Raw genomic sequence first — 19,081 nt, 5'->3', positions numbered from 1 at the left:
AAATTGAAGATGCACATGCTGTATGTTCTGGCAATTCTGCACCCAGGTATACACCTTAAAGCACTGGTTTTCAAACGCTGGCTGCAATCCAGTAGGAAGTTGTGAAATGAATTTAGTGGTGCTGAAATATAGTTTTCTAAAAGGTAAAGTCATGACTCATAAAAATAAACACATGTCGAAAGTGTTATCTTACTAATTAAGAAGGGAACCAGTAAAATGTGACAAGTCAAACTCTGATTACCATGAGATAGATCCCTGAAATAAAAGGGTTTATTGAGCTATTACAGATGCTGGTCAGAAAAAGGACTAAATCTTGGGACGGGAAGTTTCTGTTTCACCAGCAGCAAAGCCAGGTGCCAGAAATAACTTGTCCACCAGACTCAAGAAACAGGGAACTTTTTTAGAAGGAGTCTCAAGGAAAGAAAATTGTTTAAATTTACATTGGCTATAGATAGGGTGTGTGGGGTGATTTGGGGAAAGCTCTGGGAGAGGTGATTAGTCCACAGGGAAGGTTGGTTGCTGGATATCTGCCAAGAGTCTTCATATGAAAAAGGAATGCTGTGATTCTGGGGGCCTTCTAGTTAATTGTTGAAATGACTCCACTCAGGATTGTGGAATCTCTGATTGGCAATGGCTTGTGCCTATTAATTAACTTCCCTTACCTCCTGTATTCGTCAACCCTTATGTCACTTAATTTTAGGACATGTCGGGATTTTTTCCTTATCAAATATTACAGGAATGTTGTATGCATTTGCTAAGAATCAGGAATGTTGAAGTGAATTTGCTAAGAAAGGCGAGAGTGGTGTAATATTCCAAAGGTCAAGATAATGTGTTTTGTGCTGTAAATTTCTACAGAGTGGGCAAGAATTATTTTAAATATTAATTTTCTTTTAAAATAGCTTAGTCACTAGAAAGACATCTCTATGGATTCAAATCCTTCCAGTGCCTGCTAGACAATGACCAGCCTTATACTGAAAGGGCACCCAGAAATCTCTTGTTCATTTCCAAGATTTGGACAATGTTTTCTGGCAACAGGTCCCTTTTAGTATGCTTTGGTAATGAAATAAAAAAGAAGCAATTAAGTGCATTGCTAGTAGAAAGTATAAACCTAATTTCGTTAAATTTTGTTTCAGCTATATCCATCCATATACACATATGTGATATTGTTGGGTTTGACGTAGAATATTTTTATTCACCGTGGGATGGGTGGAAAGGTTTGAAAGCCATTAATGTGACATATTATAAGGTCCAACAGCAAAAAAACTGGATGTTTTGAGTTCTGCCTTCCCTCAAAGTATCTGTTTATTCACGGTGCCAGGCTCAGTCGGGGAGAGACTCAAGAAAAATGATCTGAGTGAATGAAATATACAATAGAAAGTACAAATTCGGATCATTACGTTAAAGACCTGAAATTAATGTAATGTTACCTGTCAATGATATCCCAATAAAAAATTAATTTTTAAAAATAAGAGTAGAAGAATAAAGTGGGGGAGATCTCGCTCCCTGGCTTCAAGCTCTACTACAAAGCCACAGTAATCAACACAATTTGGTACTGGCACAAGAACAGAGCCACAGACCAGTGGAACAGCATAGAGACTCCAGACATTAACCCAAACATATATGGTCAATTAATATATGATAAAGGAGCCATGGACATACAATGGGGAAAAGACAGCCTCTTCAACAGTTGGTGCTGGCAAAACTGGACAGCCACATGTAAGAGAATGAAACTGGACCATTGTCTAACCCCATATACAAAAGTAAATTCGAAATGGATCAAAGACCTGAATATAAGTCATAAACCATAAAACTCTTAGAAAAAAACAGGCAAAAATCTCTTGGACATAAACATAAGCGACTTCTTCATGAACGTATCTCCTCAGGCAAGGGAAACAAAAGCAAAAATGAACAAGTGGGACAATATCAAGCTGAAAAGCTTCTGTACAGCAAAGGACACCACCAATAGAACAAAAGGTATCCTACAGTATGGGAGAATATATTCATAGATGACAGATCCGATAAAGCATTGACATCCAAAATACATAAGGAGCTCATGCACCTCAACAAACAAAAAGCAAAAAATCCAATTAAAAAATGGGCAGAGAAGCTGAACAGACAGTTCTCCAAAGAAGAAATTCAGATGGCCAACAGACACATGAAAATATGCTCCACATCGCTAATCATCAGAGAAATGCAAATTAAAACCACAATGAGATATCACCTCACACCAGTAAGGATCGCCACCATCCAAAAGACAAACAGCAACAAATGTTGGCGAGGTTGTGGAGAAAGGGGAACCCTCCTACACTGCTGGTGGGAACGTAAATGAGTTCAACCATTGTGGAAAGCAATATGGAGGTCCCTCAAAAAGCTCAAAATAGAAATCTCATTTGACCCAGGAATTCCACTTCTAGGAATTTACCCTAAGAATGCAGCAGACCAGTTTGAAAAAGACAGATGCACCTCTATGTTTATCACAGCACTATTTACAATAGTCAAGAAATGGAAGCTATCTAAGTGTCCATCAGTAGATGAATGCATAAAGTAGAAATGGTACATATATACAATGGAATATTATTCAGCCATAAGAAGAAAACAAATCCTACCTTTTGCAACAACATGGATGGAGCTAGAGGGTATTATGGTCAGTGAAATAAGCCAGGTGGAGAAAGACAAGTACCAAATGACTTCGCTCCTATGTGGAGTTTGAGAACAAAGAAAAACTGAAGGAACAAAACAGCAGCAGAATCACAGAACCCAAGAATGGAAGTAACAGCAACCAAAGGGAAAGGGACTGTGGAGGATGGGTGGGAAGGGAGGGATAAGGGGTGGGTGGAATGAAAGGGGGCATTACGATTAGCATGTATAATATGAGGGGGTGGCACGTAGAGGGCTGTGCCACACAGACAGGACAAGTAGTGATTCTACAGCATCTTACTACACTGATGGACAGTGACTGCAATGGGGTATGTGGGAGGGACTTGGTGAAGGGGGGAGTGTAGTAAACATAATGTTCTTCAAAAAAAGAAAAAAAGAAAATAAGAGTAGAGAGAAGTGCCCTGCAGGATGTTTGAACCTGCTTTTCCTGTACACTGAGGTTGGCTGGCAGCCTGGGACGCCACAGGAATGCAGAGGATGCAGGTGGAGTGGACATCGCGGGCCTGCCAGCCCGAACCGGCATGAGCTCGCTGGCAGCCACGCGGTTCGCCACCGGAGAGACGAGCACAAGCCGGGGGCCACAGCAGTGGGCACGGGGAGCCGTCTCTCCCCGAGCGGAAGAACACTGCGCACGCGCAGAGCCCCCTTGCCCGGGCCGGGCCGGGCCTTCGCCCCTGAGCTTTCGTCTGCCCGCGCTGCCCGCTCACCCGCGCCGGGTTCCCCGCCCACTCCGCGCCCGTGTCGGTCGCGACTGCGCGCGCAGAGCCTAAGCGGGCGCCGGCGGGAAGGGGACGCGGAGCCTAAGCGGGCGCCGGCGGGAAGGGGACGCGGTGGTAAGAATGGCCTGCGTCCCGGGTGCGTCTGTGACGAGGTTGGGAACTTCCCCTTTGGCTCTTCGGCTCTCGGGACCCGAGGAGGAAAGACAGAGAAGCTTCTGGAACCGGGTTCCTCGTGCCGCTCAGAGATGCCTCTGACAGTGGAAGTGTTTTCAACCCCCACCGACCTTCGCGTGGTCCGCTCCGTTCCTGCCTCTCTCCCCGCCCCCCTAGGAATCGAAGGCCGAGCCCCGGGCCAGTCTTGCTCTCACCAGACAGATCTGCGACTTCAGCAACGCCGTAACGTTTATCCGCAGCAGTTTAGGAGTAACTCTCCGGGCCCAGCCCCCAACTCAGGCACAAAGAGCTTCGTGTTTTGTTTTGTTTTGTTTTGTTTTGTTTTGTTTTGTTTTGTTTTGTTTTTGAAGCCTGTTCGTCCTGGAATTCTTTCTGACACTCTTTGCCGACGCAGCTTCCAGATGCCCTCGGCAGTGAATGCAAGGCCACCAAATAGGTCTTTCTTTACTTCCTCTGGGCGTCTCCACCGTTTCCTAATAATCTGCCTTTCAAGTATGCGTCTCTGTAGGCCCATCCCCTACATCCTTAACATCCCTATGCAACGTCCTGGAATTAGGCTTTTAACTTTTGTAAATATGGTTACACCACCTGCCGCCTTTTGGAGTGAAATACCCCACTGTTAGTGCAATAGTATCAGCGGTTACTAAAAAGCGTAATAACTGGTTAGGATTTTTGCTGTGTTGCCACCTGAGTGAATGGCTATTCAGTGAACTCTCCTTTTTGTAGCAGGAGGCAGCATTTTAACTCGGTGGCTGTGCTTGATGCCTTGCACTTGGGAGCAGAAGAGGTACCTTTTAATTAAGCCATGGGTCCAAAACCTGCTTGCTGACAGGAAGAAATCTAAAACAGAAAAAAACCTGACAGCCATGATTTGTTGAATAATACCTGAAGGTCAAATTTCTGTGTAGAGACAAATACACTGTTTTTTTATGCCAATTAAATGCAATAAGCGTCTTCTGTAGATGTTGATGGAAAGTTTTAGCAGCTACTTTGGTACTTTTCCGATTTCTCAGTAATCTCAGTAATTAATTCCTAGATAATCAACTTAGTTATTTTTACTTTGGTAAAATTGAATGCTCTAAACCACTTTTTTTCCAACAGCCCACACCATTTCTATCAGTCCTATTACTGATTTTCCTTACTGTCTAAATTACAAAACCTTAGTCATTTCAGATTACTCGTGTTCCATTTCTACATCCCTTATGTTATTGAATCTGGTGGTTTCTTTATTCAAAAAGTAACTTGGATTTATCCCTTTGACTCTCATTGTTCAAGCTGTAAGGTTTTTTAAAATTTAGGACTTTACTGCCTCTTAGCTTGTACCTCTGAAGGCTCAAATGACAGTTCGGAAATATGACTGCTGTCATGTTTACTCTAGATGAACCTATAAAGGCTCAGGTCCAAATTCTGTGTAGGTTTCAAAGCCCTTTATAACCTGGCCTAATAATTCCTATGCATATGATTGTGGGAAAAGACCAAAATCTAGAGTAAGACCTGAATTCAAACACTGAAACTGCTGTTACTCTAACACTAATGTCCTTGGGAAACTATGAGTTTCAGTTTCCTTCTTTTTTATTTTGAGTAACAATAACTTCTCTATTAGCCTTTAATTTTTGTGAGTCCTACAATTGGTATAATGTGTGGAAATACTATCAGAGTTAAACACAAAAAAAACCTAAGCCAGTATTGTTATTTCAGTTGTACTCATTCTTTTCACAAACATTTGAAAACTTGATACATGTAAGATACTGGTGTTACAGCTATAAAACGTTGTCCTTGCCCTTAAAGGACTGCCTTTCAAGGACCTTTCAGAGAGTGGGAGAGACGGAGGGGAGGGGGGAGTCCTGTATGTGTTTTGAGGGAGTAGGGTGGTGGAGTATCTGACACGGTAGAGTGTAATATAGGCTATAAAGTAGGTAAGCTTATGGTGTGCACCAAACCCAAAGGAGAGAGGAACAGGGAAGGGCTCCTGGAAGAAACTATTTGAACAGTCTTGAACTGTAACAAAGATGCAAAGGAAAAGGTGGAGAAGAGTGCCATTACAGAGGCATTTTTAGAGAGCTGCAAATTATTAGGTTTTGTAGGACCATTAAATTCAAAGAAGAGTATAGGAGGGATCACTATGTTGTATACTCAAAACCAATATAATATTGTATATTAATTATACTTCAGTTTTAAAAAATCCTTGTAAAGGGACAGCTGAGGAACAGTGATATCTAGTAATAAATTGCAAGTTAATTCCTAAAACAAAAACAAAGAAGACTATAGGAGATAGGAATGGATAGACAGACGTGAGTGAGATTTGAAGGGTTTTATGTACTAAGGGAAGTATATAAATTGAAAGATTTAAACAGACAGTTGGTCTGATCCCAATTGCTTTCTTAAAGTGCATTCTGGCTGCATTATGTGTTTCCTCACTGCACTGTACAAAAACTTTATGCTTTTGTGCCTTGCCTTATTTTCATTACCCTACTCCGAGGGCTTATGCCTTCTCCTCATTTTAATACTGTTTAACTTTCAGTATCCAGTTCAGGTCCCATTTCTGCTGTTGAATCATCCTCCAATTATTTTAGGCCCCGTTACTTATTCCGTTTGAAACCTTATTAGGAATAGTACCACACAGTTTAGTCTTTGTTTCATATGTATTTTATGTCCCTAAGTATAAGCTCCTTGCAAATAGGGAATGTTTGATATATGTATGAATAGAAGACATGTTAGAAGCAAAAATATGTTGTTTGGTCGCTCTCTTTTGTTTTTCAGGACCAGATTATGGGCGACAGTCCTTTTAATTGATCTATCATCATGGCTAATGAGGGCTATCCCAAGGCTGGTGATAGTCCTTTTTCATCAGATAAACATGCCCAACTCATCTTGGCCCGGATCAGTAAAATGAGAAGTGAACAGCATTTCTGTGATGTGCAGTTGCAAGTTGGGAAGGAAACCTTTAAAGTTCACCGGCTGGTTTTGGCTGCCAGTAGTCCTTACTTTGCAGCTTTGTTCTCTGGAGGAATGAAAGAGTCCTCAAAGGATGTTGTACAGATTCTAGGAATTGAAGCTGGAATCTTTCAAATACTTCTAGATTTCATTTACACAGGTATGTTAAGTGAACCTGTAGCTTTAAGTAAAGAATATTGCAATCACTCATGTACTGCTGTGGAATGTAAGTTAATTTAACTTATATGGAAAATAATTTGACAATGTTATTACAAGCCTTTGAAAAGTTCTTAACTTTTGACCCATTATTCCTCTTCTAGGAATCCTAAGGAATTAGTGATAGAAGCAAAAGTTTATGTACCAGGATGTTTAGTGTAATATTATTTGTGATAGTATATAACTGAATACAGTCTAATTGTCCCTCAGTAGGTTATATGATTAAGTAAATATTATGGTACAAATACGGTATAAATAAATACATATATATATACACATACACACACACTATCATGGAAGAATGTTAACAGTGTATTAAATGAACAAAATGTAGACATAAATACCACCCCAATTTTGTTTAAGAAAATTATTTGTCTGTATTTGTACACAGGAAAAAGACCAGAATGTTGATAAGTTTATCACTGGAATATGGAAGATTCCCTTTTTTCTATTTTTTCTTCAAAATGCTTATAATCAGCATGTATTCTTTCAACCAAAATTTTATTTTTTAAACTTTTGCATAATTTAATGACATTAGAAAATGCACACAAAAAAACATGTAAAGTGTAAGTCCTATATGATAACATAAATATACATTGGAAAAAAGATTAGAAAGAAATACACTAACGTGTTAAAACAATGTATATGTGGGAAAATGTGTTATTTCACTTTCATTTTTATACTTTTTTTATAGTGAATATATTTTTCTCTATAGCGAATGTATTTTATTCTTATAATCAAGAAAAAATGTTTGAAAATAAAGATCATGTTTGGTCTAGTTTTGAGAGACACTGTGCTCTCCTTTAAGGACAACTTATGGGAGATAACTGTGGTCTGATAAAGTATTGCTTATTTAGTGCATGGTATTTAAACCTGGAAAATGACAAAAGGTGATTTCCCTTTGTGTTGTTACATATCTTTTTTGGTAAAATTTCAGAAAATAACTCTTAATTTGGGGATCATAAAAAGTGACTTATTTTTATTTTGATTTATTTATTTTTCTTTATTAAGGTATCATTGATATACACTCTTATGAAGGTTTCACATGAAAAACAATGTGGTTACTACAGTCACCCATATCATCAAGTCCCCCCCATGCCCAAATGAAGTCACTCTCCATCAGTGTAGTAAGATGCCACAGAGAAAAATAACTATCTTTTATCTGCTGAAAGCGATGTAGCTCTGCCTACTGACTCATGTACAAATTAACACTGAGGGGTTCCTGGCCTCACTTTTCTAAATGACTTTTGTGAACTAAAAACTGCTTCATAAATGCGCATGCTTCTATTATTTTCAAAATTTAAATTCACACGGATTAATCTGATGGAAGTAGTGTTGAACTAAGCAAAACAGAAGAAATGCCACAATATCTCTTCCACCTCTGTTGTGACAGTAGCATCAAGAGCTTTTAATAAAAGAGGATGCTTATGGCATCGTCACTGTGTCGCTTGTGATTAGCACTTCCATCAAAGAAATATAAAGTGGTAAAACCCAGAGAAATAAAAGCTATTGAGCATATCTGGGGGTAATAACATTGTAGAATATTGAAGGCTAAAATTGGTGTAACAGTTAAGAACAGTGTTTGGCTGCTAGTAAAAGATACAAAGTGGCTTAAGATAGGGATTTTTTTTCCCACAAAAATGAATACAGGTAGGCATTCCAAGATCGGTATGGTGACTTCATGATGTCATTAGTGTCCATTATTCTTCCAACATTTTGCTTCACCATCTTTGACTTGTAGCTTCTAATCATGATCACTGAAATCCAGCCAGTGGAAAAAGGAAAAGGGAAAGGTGAAAGGGATTTGCCAGATGAGTCTGTCCTCTTTATAAACTTTCTAGTAGCCCTACCCAATAACAGCTACCTATATTCCGTTGGCCAAATTCAGTAAAAAATTCACCTCTGTCTGCAAGGGAAGCTAAGATACAATTTTCAGCAGGGCATAATTGCCACAAACAACAAAATTAAGTTTCTGTTAAGAAGGATGAAAAGAAAATGAATGTTGGTTACTTATTAGACAGGGAACTTTGTAGTCTTTGGTACAATTAGTTCTTAAAAAACAGATTCTTTGATTTTCATTGTAATAGCATTTCCTTTTTTGGGATGTGGGGGCAGCAAAATTGTTCTGTTGATCTCTCCTTTGGACTTGTCTGTACGTTCTTTATTAACCATTCACAACTCTTAATAGGTCTTAACAGGTATTTTTCACCTTAGATTTTTATGCACTTAATTTAGAATCAAATAACCCAGATTGTGATCTAGCTCTGCCACTTATTAGCTATGTGATACAAGGCATTTCATTTAACTTTAGTCAGTTATTCATTCATTCTTTCAACAGATATTTATAAATAGTTTTTTTGAGCTAGGCACTAGGAATAGACAGCAAACAAGATAGGCATGGCCTCTGCCTCTACAGAGCTTTTTAGGTAATGATTAGGTACTTAAAAAAATAGAAATGAGCTTGTGAGAGCCTCAATTTCCTTTCATAAGGTAGGGATTATAGCACTTTATAATTCATGTGAAGGTTAAATGAAATAAATTGTAATAATGTAAAAGTGCTTTTTGTAATCTATAAAGCCTTATTAAGTCATAAGGATTTCTTTTTATTACTCTTAAGTAACTCTGGCTTTATTCATTAGCAGTCATTTAGCCCCTTTAGGTCACAACCCATGATTTTCTTCAAATTTGTAGTGAATGCTCATTTCATTCAGGTAAGTCTTGTATCAGTTTTCTCTGTAGCCACTACCATTTGCTCCCATGGTAGATTCGATTTCTTACACTTTTGGAAAACCTCTTAGCATTCAACAAGCCATATTCCTCCTCTTGCCATAATCTCTGGCCATTTATTGACTTAAAACAAATTTTTTTGAAAACCTAGTATGTGCTAGGCATTGGGAATACAGAAGAGCAAGCCTTGCCCCAACAGACTATAAATATAATTGGAAATATAACTTTAGACAAATAATTTAGTGGAGTGAATGTTACAAAAGGGACAAAGGGAGTACCCATGGTGTGGGGGGTCACGGGGAAGACAGTATAGCACAGAGAAGGCAAATAGTGAATCTATGGCATCTTACTACACTGATGGACAGTGACTGCATTGGGGTATGGGTGGGGACGTGATAATATGGGTAAATGTAGTAGCCACATTGTTTTTTCATGTGAAACCTTCATAAGAGTGTATATCAATACTACTTTAATTTAAAAAAAGGGACAAAGGGAAAGTGTAAGATTAAGTGGAGAGTTTATCTTTCTTAGGTAGGAGGATTATAATGGTATTTTTATGTAATATATATAATTAACGTCCAAATATAATTGACTATTTGATGTCCTCCAAAAGCCATTATGTAAATACATGAAAGTGATGCCATCTGGAAAGAGAGCAATATATATAGTTACTTAAGTATATTTAATCCCATATGTTAATCTCCCCAGTGACTCAGTAAATGTCAGATACATATAGCCTTATGTTAAAAGCATGGACTCTGATGTCAATCCCTACCCTCAAGTCACTTAACTATGTGACATGGGGACAGGGTATTTAACTTTCTAATTCTATTTTCTTAGTAGAAATATAAGAAGAAGCCCTACAATATGGGTTTGTAGTAAGGGTAAATGAATGTATGAAACAGTGCTGTGTTTGGTTCATTGTAAGTGTTCCATAAATGTTAGGTGTCATTATCATTTAAGTTTTGCACTCTTTCTACAATACTTTGTCACCTTTTTACTTAACATCAATCTACTCTGCAAACACTAAGCTGTCAGTGGAATTACATACAATGCTTTTGAATATAAGTCAAATATTTGTTTTTTATTTTATTGGTTATTTTGTCTCTGTACTTTCCTAGGTATAGTGAACATAGGTGTGAATAATGTGCAAGAGTTGATTGTTGCAGCAGACATGCTACAGTTGACTGAAGTTGTTAATCTTTGTTGTGAATTCCTGAAAGGACAAATTGATCCACTGAACTGCATTGGGATATTTCAGTTCTCTGAGCAGATTGCCTGCCATGATCTTTTGGAATTCACGGAAAACTACATTCATGTCCATTTCTTAGAGGTTCATAGTGGGGAAGAGTTCCTGGCACTTACAAAAGATCAGCTGATCAAAATTTTGCGGAGTGAAGAGCTTAGCATTGAGGATGAATACCAGGTCTTCCTAGCTGCAATGCAGTGGATTCTGAAAGATCTGGGAAAGAGAAGAAAATATGTGGTGGAAGTGCTAGACCCAATTCGATTCCCTTTGTTACCTCCTCAGAGGCTTTTAAAGTATATAGAAGGTAACTTTTTTGTTATCATGTGTCAAATAAGTCAATTAACTATCCAGTGGCTTTTTCTTTTAAATGTGATTGGGTACTTTCATTTTTATGTTCAATAGCAGATATTTATTGAATGATTGCTACATGCCAAATACCACTTTTGTGTTTTGTGAGTAGATTGTAGTATTTCAGTATTTCTACCCATTATTTTAATCAAAATCTTATATACCTTTCATGAGATTAAGTGCTACAAGAGATTAGAGTTACAGATTAAATTACTGACAGCTAAAATACCACTGAGGTACTAATTATTTCAGTGTAAGATTTCCTCTTACCACTCTGAAATATTCAGCAAAACAGACATTTGAGGAAACTACAAATGGTCAAACATAGAAACAAAAGCAAAACTCAATAAATCCTGTCAAGTCATCTCATTATAAAATGAATTTTATATTAATATATCATAAATTCAAGTAGCCTTTGAATCATATCTTTTCACCATAGTATAAAAATTTTTAATCTTTATATTAGAAAAATGTTAATGTTTAAATTTATTTTTAAAAACTACTTTAGACCTAGTTTCAAGATTTGAAGATTTTGCCTTGTCATGCATTGAACCTTGAGAATGTGACTGAATTACAAATGATCTTTTTTTTTTTACAAATGATCTTCTAAATGAAATACACTATTAGCATTAAAGGTATAAATCTGTGAAGGAATTACATTTAATGTGGGTTTCTAATTTTTCTCCACTTTTAGCAGTGTTAACAGAATTACAGGTTAACAGAATTACAGGTTTTTCTGAGTAATAGCTTATATTAGTGCATATACAGTCAATTCTCATTATTCACAGTAGATACATTCTATAAATTAGCCATTATCAGTGAATTGGCAAATATTGAGCCATTGTTCCGAGGGGAAATGCAGAGTAAGTTCTTAAAAGCTTCTTGTCCCATTTTTGTCAACTGATTGATATATAAGCTTGTTTCCTGTGTGTTTTTGTCTACACCTTAATTAATATACATTGTTGATTCATTAACATTTAATTCACAGCCAGTAGCACTGTAACTCATCGCTGAATGAAGCTTATCTAATACATGTATTTTCTCTGTAAGGCACATCATAGCCTTTTTGCACCTGGGACACTAGACAACAGCACTTCACCATTAGGCTCTGGGGCCCTTATTACACCAAAATCACCAACAAAAAGCATAAAAATGTGAAAAACATGGCACTAAGTAGATTGAAAAGGACACTTGTTTATATAGAATAGATGAAACAAGAGGAATAGTGTCACCTTGTCCGTTCTCACCTGGAATCATGCATGTCAGGTGATTGAAATTTTTTGCCAGTCTGTGGCATGCCCATGAATGATAGGGAAAGCATCAGAAATATTAATTTGGTTTACAAATACATTTTAATGGATAGATGTATTCACAAATAAGGAATCTGCAACTGTATGTATGTATGTACGTATTTAAACCCCTCCCTCCACAATTGTATTTAAACGCTAAACAAAACAGAGAGATATCCATACACATTTTTTCATGAATCATGTGAGAATTTAGGAGTGGGACAGAAGCTTTAGTGGTTGAGTTGGCTTTTCCCAAATGTAGAAGATACAGAGGGAGTGCTAAAGGAAAGTTCCTCTGCTAGGATTAAGACAAGTTTCCCTAGAATTGGAACATGTTTTCCTACAGCTTTTTAGTATTTGTACTGCTAATATTGAGCATGCTCAATTGTTATCACCTAAAGGTGTTTCACTGGAGTGAAACAGCAAGGAGTTAAAGGAGAAGTAAATGCAAGATTTTTAAAAGAGCAACCTTAATATTTTTCAGCTTTGAAACTTCTTTTTGATCATATTAGGGGAAAGATGGGCGATTTATGTAGAAAAATAATGAGGCACTATCACAAAATTCAGAAAGGGAGCAAAAGACTTAACCATTAGTTAATGGTTAAATTATGTGACTTGTGTAGATTTTTCTCCTGGTGTATAGTTTTTGGATTTAACACTGGAATAATTCAGGGAATTTAATAATATTAGCTATATGATAACATTTGTTTCTTGCATTTTAGAGAAATGTATTTAAATCTTACTAAAAGTTAACAAGGAAAAAAAGTAGAAGTAATAACTAATTTGAGATAAATATTTCTTTATCCCAAGAAATAGTCATTCTAAAAAGTTCGTACAGAGTTAAGGACAAAAGATGAAAATCATTAAAAGATGAAATCATAGGTTTCATTTTGTGTTTCAGTTTTAAACAGTGCAGGCTCTGAGAAAAATGAGGTAATTAACATTGTTATTTTATTTCCTACCCCTCCACTCAAGGTTTATACTGTTATATAGATTTATTTTTCAGTCATGGTTTCCCAAACTCTGGTTTTGTCTGTATTTAAATGGATTTGATGCTCTCTACCTGTTTTTCAACCATAGTCTTTTTATTCATGAATTTTCTTTGTTGATTCATTGTTTAGTTGACTGGATTTTATCACCAAATACTATTTTCAAGAAAGGCTTATGATTATTGTATTTCCTGAATTCTCACATGCTTTTTAAATTCAACAACAGTTTGGGTGAGCAGAATATTAAGTTAGCGACGCTACTCCTTCCTCCCCTCCATTGAACCTTGTAAGGCATGTTTGTGTTTTAATCACTTGCTTTTTCTACTTTGACGCCTAAAGAATTTTTAAATTATTCCTTTATTTATTTATTTTTTATTTTGGTATCATTAATATAAAATCACCCGGGCAACATTGTGGTTACTAGATACCCCCATTATCAAGTTAATTATTCCTTTTTAAAAAAAAAGATTTAAAGATTTTTGAAGATTCTTAAAGATTAGCATCAGTTTATATAAAAGATTAGCACCCAGACACACTTTTAAACTATGAGAACAGTTTCAAAACCTTAGTTCTCATTTTTTTTATTAATTAGTAATAACTGACCAGTTATTTCAGGAAGCAAAGATAAAGCTATATTCTCTGAAATATCCTCAAATTATTAGGAAATGATAATATTTTATTTTTAAAAATCTTTAACACTTTTCACTTATTCTGTTATTCTTAATTTGTGTTAAAGTTTGTCATTTTTCATTAGATTATATACCCTTTCTTTTTAAAGGTTCAGTTTTTTCTTCACTTTGGGGAAATTTTCCAGTATGAAATTTCAGAATACTTCCAGTGTTTCATTTGGTAGTCTTCACCCTTTTATTGGAACTTCTTTGTCTTTCGTATTTATCATCTTCTAATGTTAATAGTTTGTCTTCTGCTGTGTATTCACAGTTTTTATAAATCCTTACTCCAAGTCACTAATTTGATTTTTAGTCATATCTGTTGTTTCTTGTTTCTAATTTATTGAGTCTTCATTACCATTATTTCAGTTTCTCACTCTGCTTCCTTAGCAAATGCATCTCATTCTGTTTTTGAGCTCTTTTTTTAATGGGATCTATATTTTTAAGTAATTCTATCCTGTGAAGCATTTATAGAGTCTTTTTCTGTGGCTAATATTTTCTTCTAGACTGAATTCTTCAATATCTTTACCTTCTTTTTCCTGGGATATATTTTAATAGTTACATTGCTATTTCTTGATATATTGCTTGACATGGTTGACTCTATTCAAACCTGTTTGCTCTGATAATGTCAGAATTAATTCTCATTGACACCCTTTCTACCTTAGTGTAACTACTGTGTTTCTCCCATATAAAATTTGAGGTCTATTTGTTGTGTTCTTACCACTTCTAGCCTGAGGCATGAATACGATGGAAGAATAGATATCGGCCAAGGCCGAGGTCCTTGCCTGGCGATCTGGGCTCTGAGCTTGCTCTTGTAAGATCCTATTACTGACCTTGTGTCAGGGCCTACTTAATCTAGCTAAGGATGTATCTCATCAGTGTGGAATTTGGTTAGCACTGTGGTTAGATGGCATCTCTGGTGATCCTCTCTGCCTTTACTGATGGTCCTTAAAAGTTTTTTCTTTCAGTGGTTTTGTTTTGCCTTCTCAGTTCTGCTTACCTGCTCTTGCTGCCTCTCTTCAAATTATCAGTTACTAGCGTGAATTCTGCAGAATTTGTTAAGTTAGCCTTCTTTCCTCAATATTGCTTCTGGGATGTACAAGGTTTGGACACAGTCCCTTGCTAGCATATATGGTGCCTTTGTGCAAACTAGAAAATAATGCCCATTCAGGGACCGAGGTCTTTGGCTTGCCAAGTGGGACACAGCTTGACTCATCTCCAATTCACCTCCTTAGCATAGGCACTTTGGAGCAGGAACAACTTATCTAGTCATGCTGAATGTCTTTTTAGGAGATGGACCTCATCCTATCAGAATCTTTTGTTTCTTGTTTTGACTATCACTTTTTAAAGTTTATAAAATAATTTTATATCCTTTTGCTATTAGGTTGTAAGTATAGAATTTTGGGCTATTTTATTTTTTCATTTTGTTAGATAATTGTGATCCTGTTTCACCTTGCCATTTTTATTTAGAAATTCTCATACATGTCTTTTCAAAGGGGATATTATGAAGCATATTTTTAAAAACAATCTTTGATTTAAGGAAAGTATATTTGTTAGTAGCAATGAGAAAAATAAAATTTAGTATTGTAGGAAAAAAACTCCATTGTTTGATGATGAGTTTTTATCTTTTCATTGTTAAATGTGTATTATCTTTATGGAGACATGTTTTTTCAATATTCTTTAAAAGTTCACTAAAACATTATCTTTTTAAACATTGCTTTAGGAATATCTGATTTTAATCTTCGTGTTGCATTGCAAACACTTTTGAAAGAGTACTGTGAGGTGTGCAAATCTCCCAAAGAGAACAAGTTCTGTAGTTTCCTGCAGACATCTAAGGTTCGACCTCGGAAGAAAGCAAGAAAGTACCTGTATGTAGTAGGTGAGAGCATTTTAAAAAGTAATATAAATTATCTTTATTTTCAGGATCAAAAACTTTTAATATGCTGTTGTTATTATACATCAGAATATGTAAATATGTCAAACAGGCACATACTTAATTTCACATGCAGCCTACAAATTTATAAATTATGTTTATATAATACAATGGACACATCTAAGAATAAATAGCTACTTATTTACCTTCTATTATTCTGTAATCTAAATCTCTGGGTTCTCAGACTACCCAACTATTCTTAAGTAACTGATTAAAGAAATATTTCTTTAAATGTTAAAAGTTAAAATTTTTGAATTCTAGTGAAAAATAAGGAAAGTGAATCTCAAAATTTTTAACAATTCACAGTGTCTTAGATGATCATTAGGGATGGTAGGAACCAGTGGTCTCCAAAGTACGGGTGTGCAGGATAATCCATATGAGTGTCAGATGAACATATTAAAACCTGTCATTTTTGTTTTTAAAAGCCCTAGACCTTATCAATATGTGCTATATATATATATATATATATATATATATATATATATATATATATATATATAGACAGATCACCCAGATTCATATATAACTTATGTATACTTTCTGTATAATATAATTTATAATTTGTATATAATTCTATGTATATTTCTATATATATTATATAAACACATGGTTTTTGAGTACATGTAAATTGTCTGTTTTACACTGATGGGATGTGCAATCAAACAAGGATTTCAAGTCACTTATTTTTTTTAGGTTGCCTTTCAATTTTTTTTAAAGTATCATTGATATACAATCTTATGGAAATTTCACATGAACAACATTGTGGTTTCAACATTCACCCTTATAGTTATCAGGTCCCCACCCCCTCACTGCAGTCACTGTCTAACAGTGTAATACCATGCTAAAGAGTCATTATTTGTCTTCTCTGTGCTGTACTGCCTTTCCCATAACCTACCTATATTGTGATTGTGAATTATGGTGCCTTTAATCCCTTCCTCCCTCCCTCCCTCCCCACCCTCCCTACCCTCCCCAACCTCTCCCCTTTGGTAACCAGTACTCCCTTCTTGGAGTCTGTGAGTCTACTGCTGTTTTGTTCCTTCAGTTTTGCTTTGTTGTTATACTCCACAGATGAGTGAAGTCATTTGGTACTTGTCTTTCTCACCCTGGCTTATTTCATTGAGCGTAATACCTTCTAACTCCATCCATGTTGTTGCAAATGGTAGGATTTGTTTTCTTTTAATGGCTGAATAATATTCCATTGTCAAGTCTCTGTTTTTAATTGAAGAAGATACTAATAGAAGTCATAATGAAACTTCCTTACTAGACAGATGATCCTAACTAAATCAGCTCCTTTTATGTTTTATCTAACATGATATTATAATCAAAACTTGGTGGTAGAACACTGTTGTTAATCTTATTGCATTTAAACCATAATCTTTTGTGACATGGCACATTTGAGAATAATATATGTATATATGGCAAGCTTTGAAACACTTATTCCTTGTTATGAAATAGTTATGCTGAATGTCTAGATGTAGAGGGCTAGATTTTTCTTGTACTACCATTACCATATGTAACGGTAAAGGATTTGCCCTGTATCTCCTTTCATTCCTTTGTTCAGGTGGATATACTCGGTTGCAGGGAGGTCGTTGGAGTGACAGCAGAGCCCTCAGCTGTGTGGAACGTTTTGACACTTTTAGCCAGTACTGGACCACTGTGTCTTCACTTCATCAGGCTCGATGTGGGCTGGGAGTAGCAGTTCTGGGAGGGATGGTCTATGCTATTGGAGGTAACAATGAAAATGTCTTATTTCCCTTATTAATCTCTAGCTGTAAGCTGGCTACATTCTTATGTGCCTTATATATATTGCTAGGTACTATGGGTATATATATATATATATAGTTGTGTTCAATAAATATTATTAAATGAAAGAAAAAGGAAGCACAAGATTGTTCATAAGGCAGAATACTTAGGTTTGGGTTTAATGAGTTGTTTATAAAAAATGCACCAACAATGACCAAATATGAGGTCAACATTTATGATTAAAATTTTTTTAATTCTGAAAGCTACATTACAAATCATTTTTAATTAACCAAGTTATCTGGATAGGGGGATATATAAAAACCAAGTCAGCTAGACATTGGAATATATTTCTTGATTGAAATCACTTTGTTTTCTGAAATGATTCTTTTGAATTTTAAAATGATTAATGAATAAAACTAAATAAAAGGATTTGAATGCTGGAAGGAAATAAATATCAAAGAAGGCTCTAAATAGAAATAGTGCTAACACTTTTAATATCAGTCTATACTGCTAGATAATTTGTCTTTATAGCAACAGGCCTAGGTAGATCATTTATAACCCTTACAGCTAATCTTTTTTGCTTTATGTCTGTGGATCAATCTAAATATTAAAACTTATATATCAAAAATTTGTATTAGTTTCTGACTATAATACTGTCAGTTAAAAATGAGGAGGATATAGGGTTTATTTTTATTTATGCCTTAGACGGAACATAATTGTCACTCAAAAACTGTTCATTAAATCAGTAAATGTCATGGTGTATCTGAAAATCCCTACAAAGAAACTAGAATTTTAAGCAATAACTTCCAGTATAAAGACCATAATTCTATATAATTATTTGACTAGAACTTTAATAATTCTTTTAATGTACATTTGGCAGTTATGGATAGTTTCATTGTATGAACTCTCCATTTAACCTAGGCTCACAGTGTCCTTTGTGACACTTTCATATATATGTATCCCATTTTCTGATGCTACAAAGATACTTACAGGGGCCCTTTCAAAATGTTATATGAGTTTGCTGACTATTACTATCAACATTGCTATCTTAAGATAATTCTTAATATACAACTTAAAAAATATTTTTTATTATCAAAGTAATTCAGATGTTGCAGAAAATATTGCTAAAATTGTAGTATGTGAAAAAGAAAATAAAAATCACCCATACTCTATAATCATACCACCCAGAGATAGCTCACCAAAAATAATTTGGCTTATTTCCATCTACATACATATCTGGGTTAATACTCTAAATACTATTTTTTTTTAATTAAGATGTTATTCACATACAATAAAATTCACTATATAGAGTATACCAAATGGCACCAAGTGTACAGTTTGGTGGTTTTTAATATATTCACAAAGTTGTGCAGTCATCACCACTATCTAATTTTAGAACATTTTCATCAAGGCAAAAAGCTACTCTTATTAACT

At 35.6% G+C, this 19,081-nt stretch overlaps 2 protein-coding genes across 9 annotated transcripts in view; one reads left to right on the top strand and one right to left on the bottom strand.

Moving 5' to 3' along the window:
- The window catches only part of MAST2 (microtubule associated serine/threonine kinase 2), a 347,954-nt gene extending 344,078 nt beyond the window's left edge, over nucleotides 1–3,876 (bottom strand). For both annotated transcript variants that reach the window (XM_073233836.1, XM_073233839.1), the window contains exon 1: nucleotides 3,746–3,876. The gene's annotated coding sequence lies outside the window, so the exon portion shown is untranslated. The remainder of the gene's footprint in view (nucleotides 1–3,745) is intronic.
- Nucleotides 3,354–19,081, top strand: part of IPP (intracisternal A particle-promoted polypeptide) — a 43,148-nt gene continuing 27,420 nt past the window's right edge. For 4 of the 7 annotated variants that reach the window (XM_037021946.2, XM_073233848.1, XM_037021947.2 and 1 more), the window contains exons 1-5: nucleotides 3,905–4,043; nucleotides 6,312–6,645; nucleotides 10,550–10,981; nucleotides 15,695–15,850; nucleotides 17,466–17,633. In XM_037021946.2, coding sequence (XP_036877841.1) covers nucleotides 6,354–6,645; nucleotides 10,550–10,981; nucleotides 15,695–15,850; nucleotides 17,466–17,633 — 1,048 coding nt within the window. In that variant the 5' untranslated portion in view covers nucleotides 3,905–4,043; nucleotides 6,312–6,353. Of the gene's footprint in view, nucleotides 3,514–3,860; nucleotides 4,044–6,311; nucleotides 6,646–10,549; nucleotides 10,982–15,694; nucleotides 15,851–17,465; nucleotides 17,634–19,081 lie in introns of those variants that run through there. The other 3 variants (XM_073233850.1, XM_073233851.1, XM_073233849.1) reach the window with 3 other exon arrangements.

This window comes from Manis javanica, chromosome 4 (assembly GCF_040802235.1).
Source record: "Manis javanica isolate MJ-LG chromosome 4, MJ_LKY, whole genome shotgun sequence".
NCBI lineage: Eukaryota > Metazoa > Chordata > Mammalia > Pholidota > Manidae > Manis > Manis javanica.
This window is presented reverse-complemented; position numbering and strand designations above follow the sequence as displayed.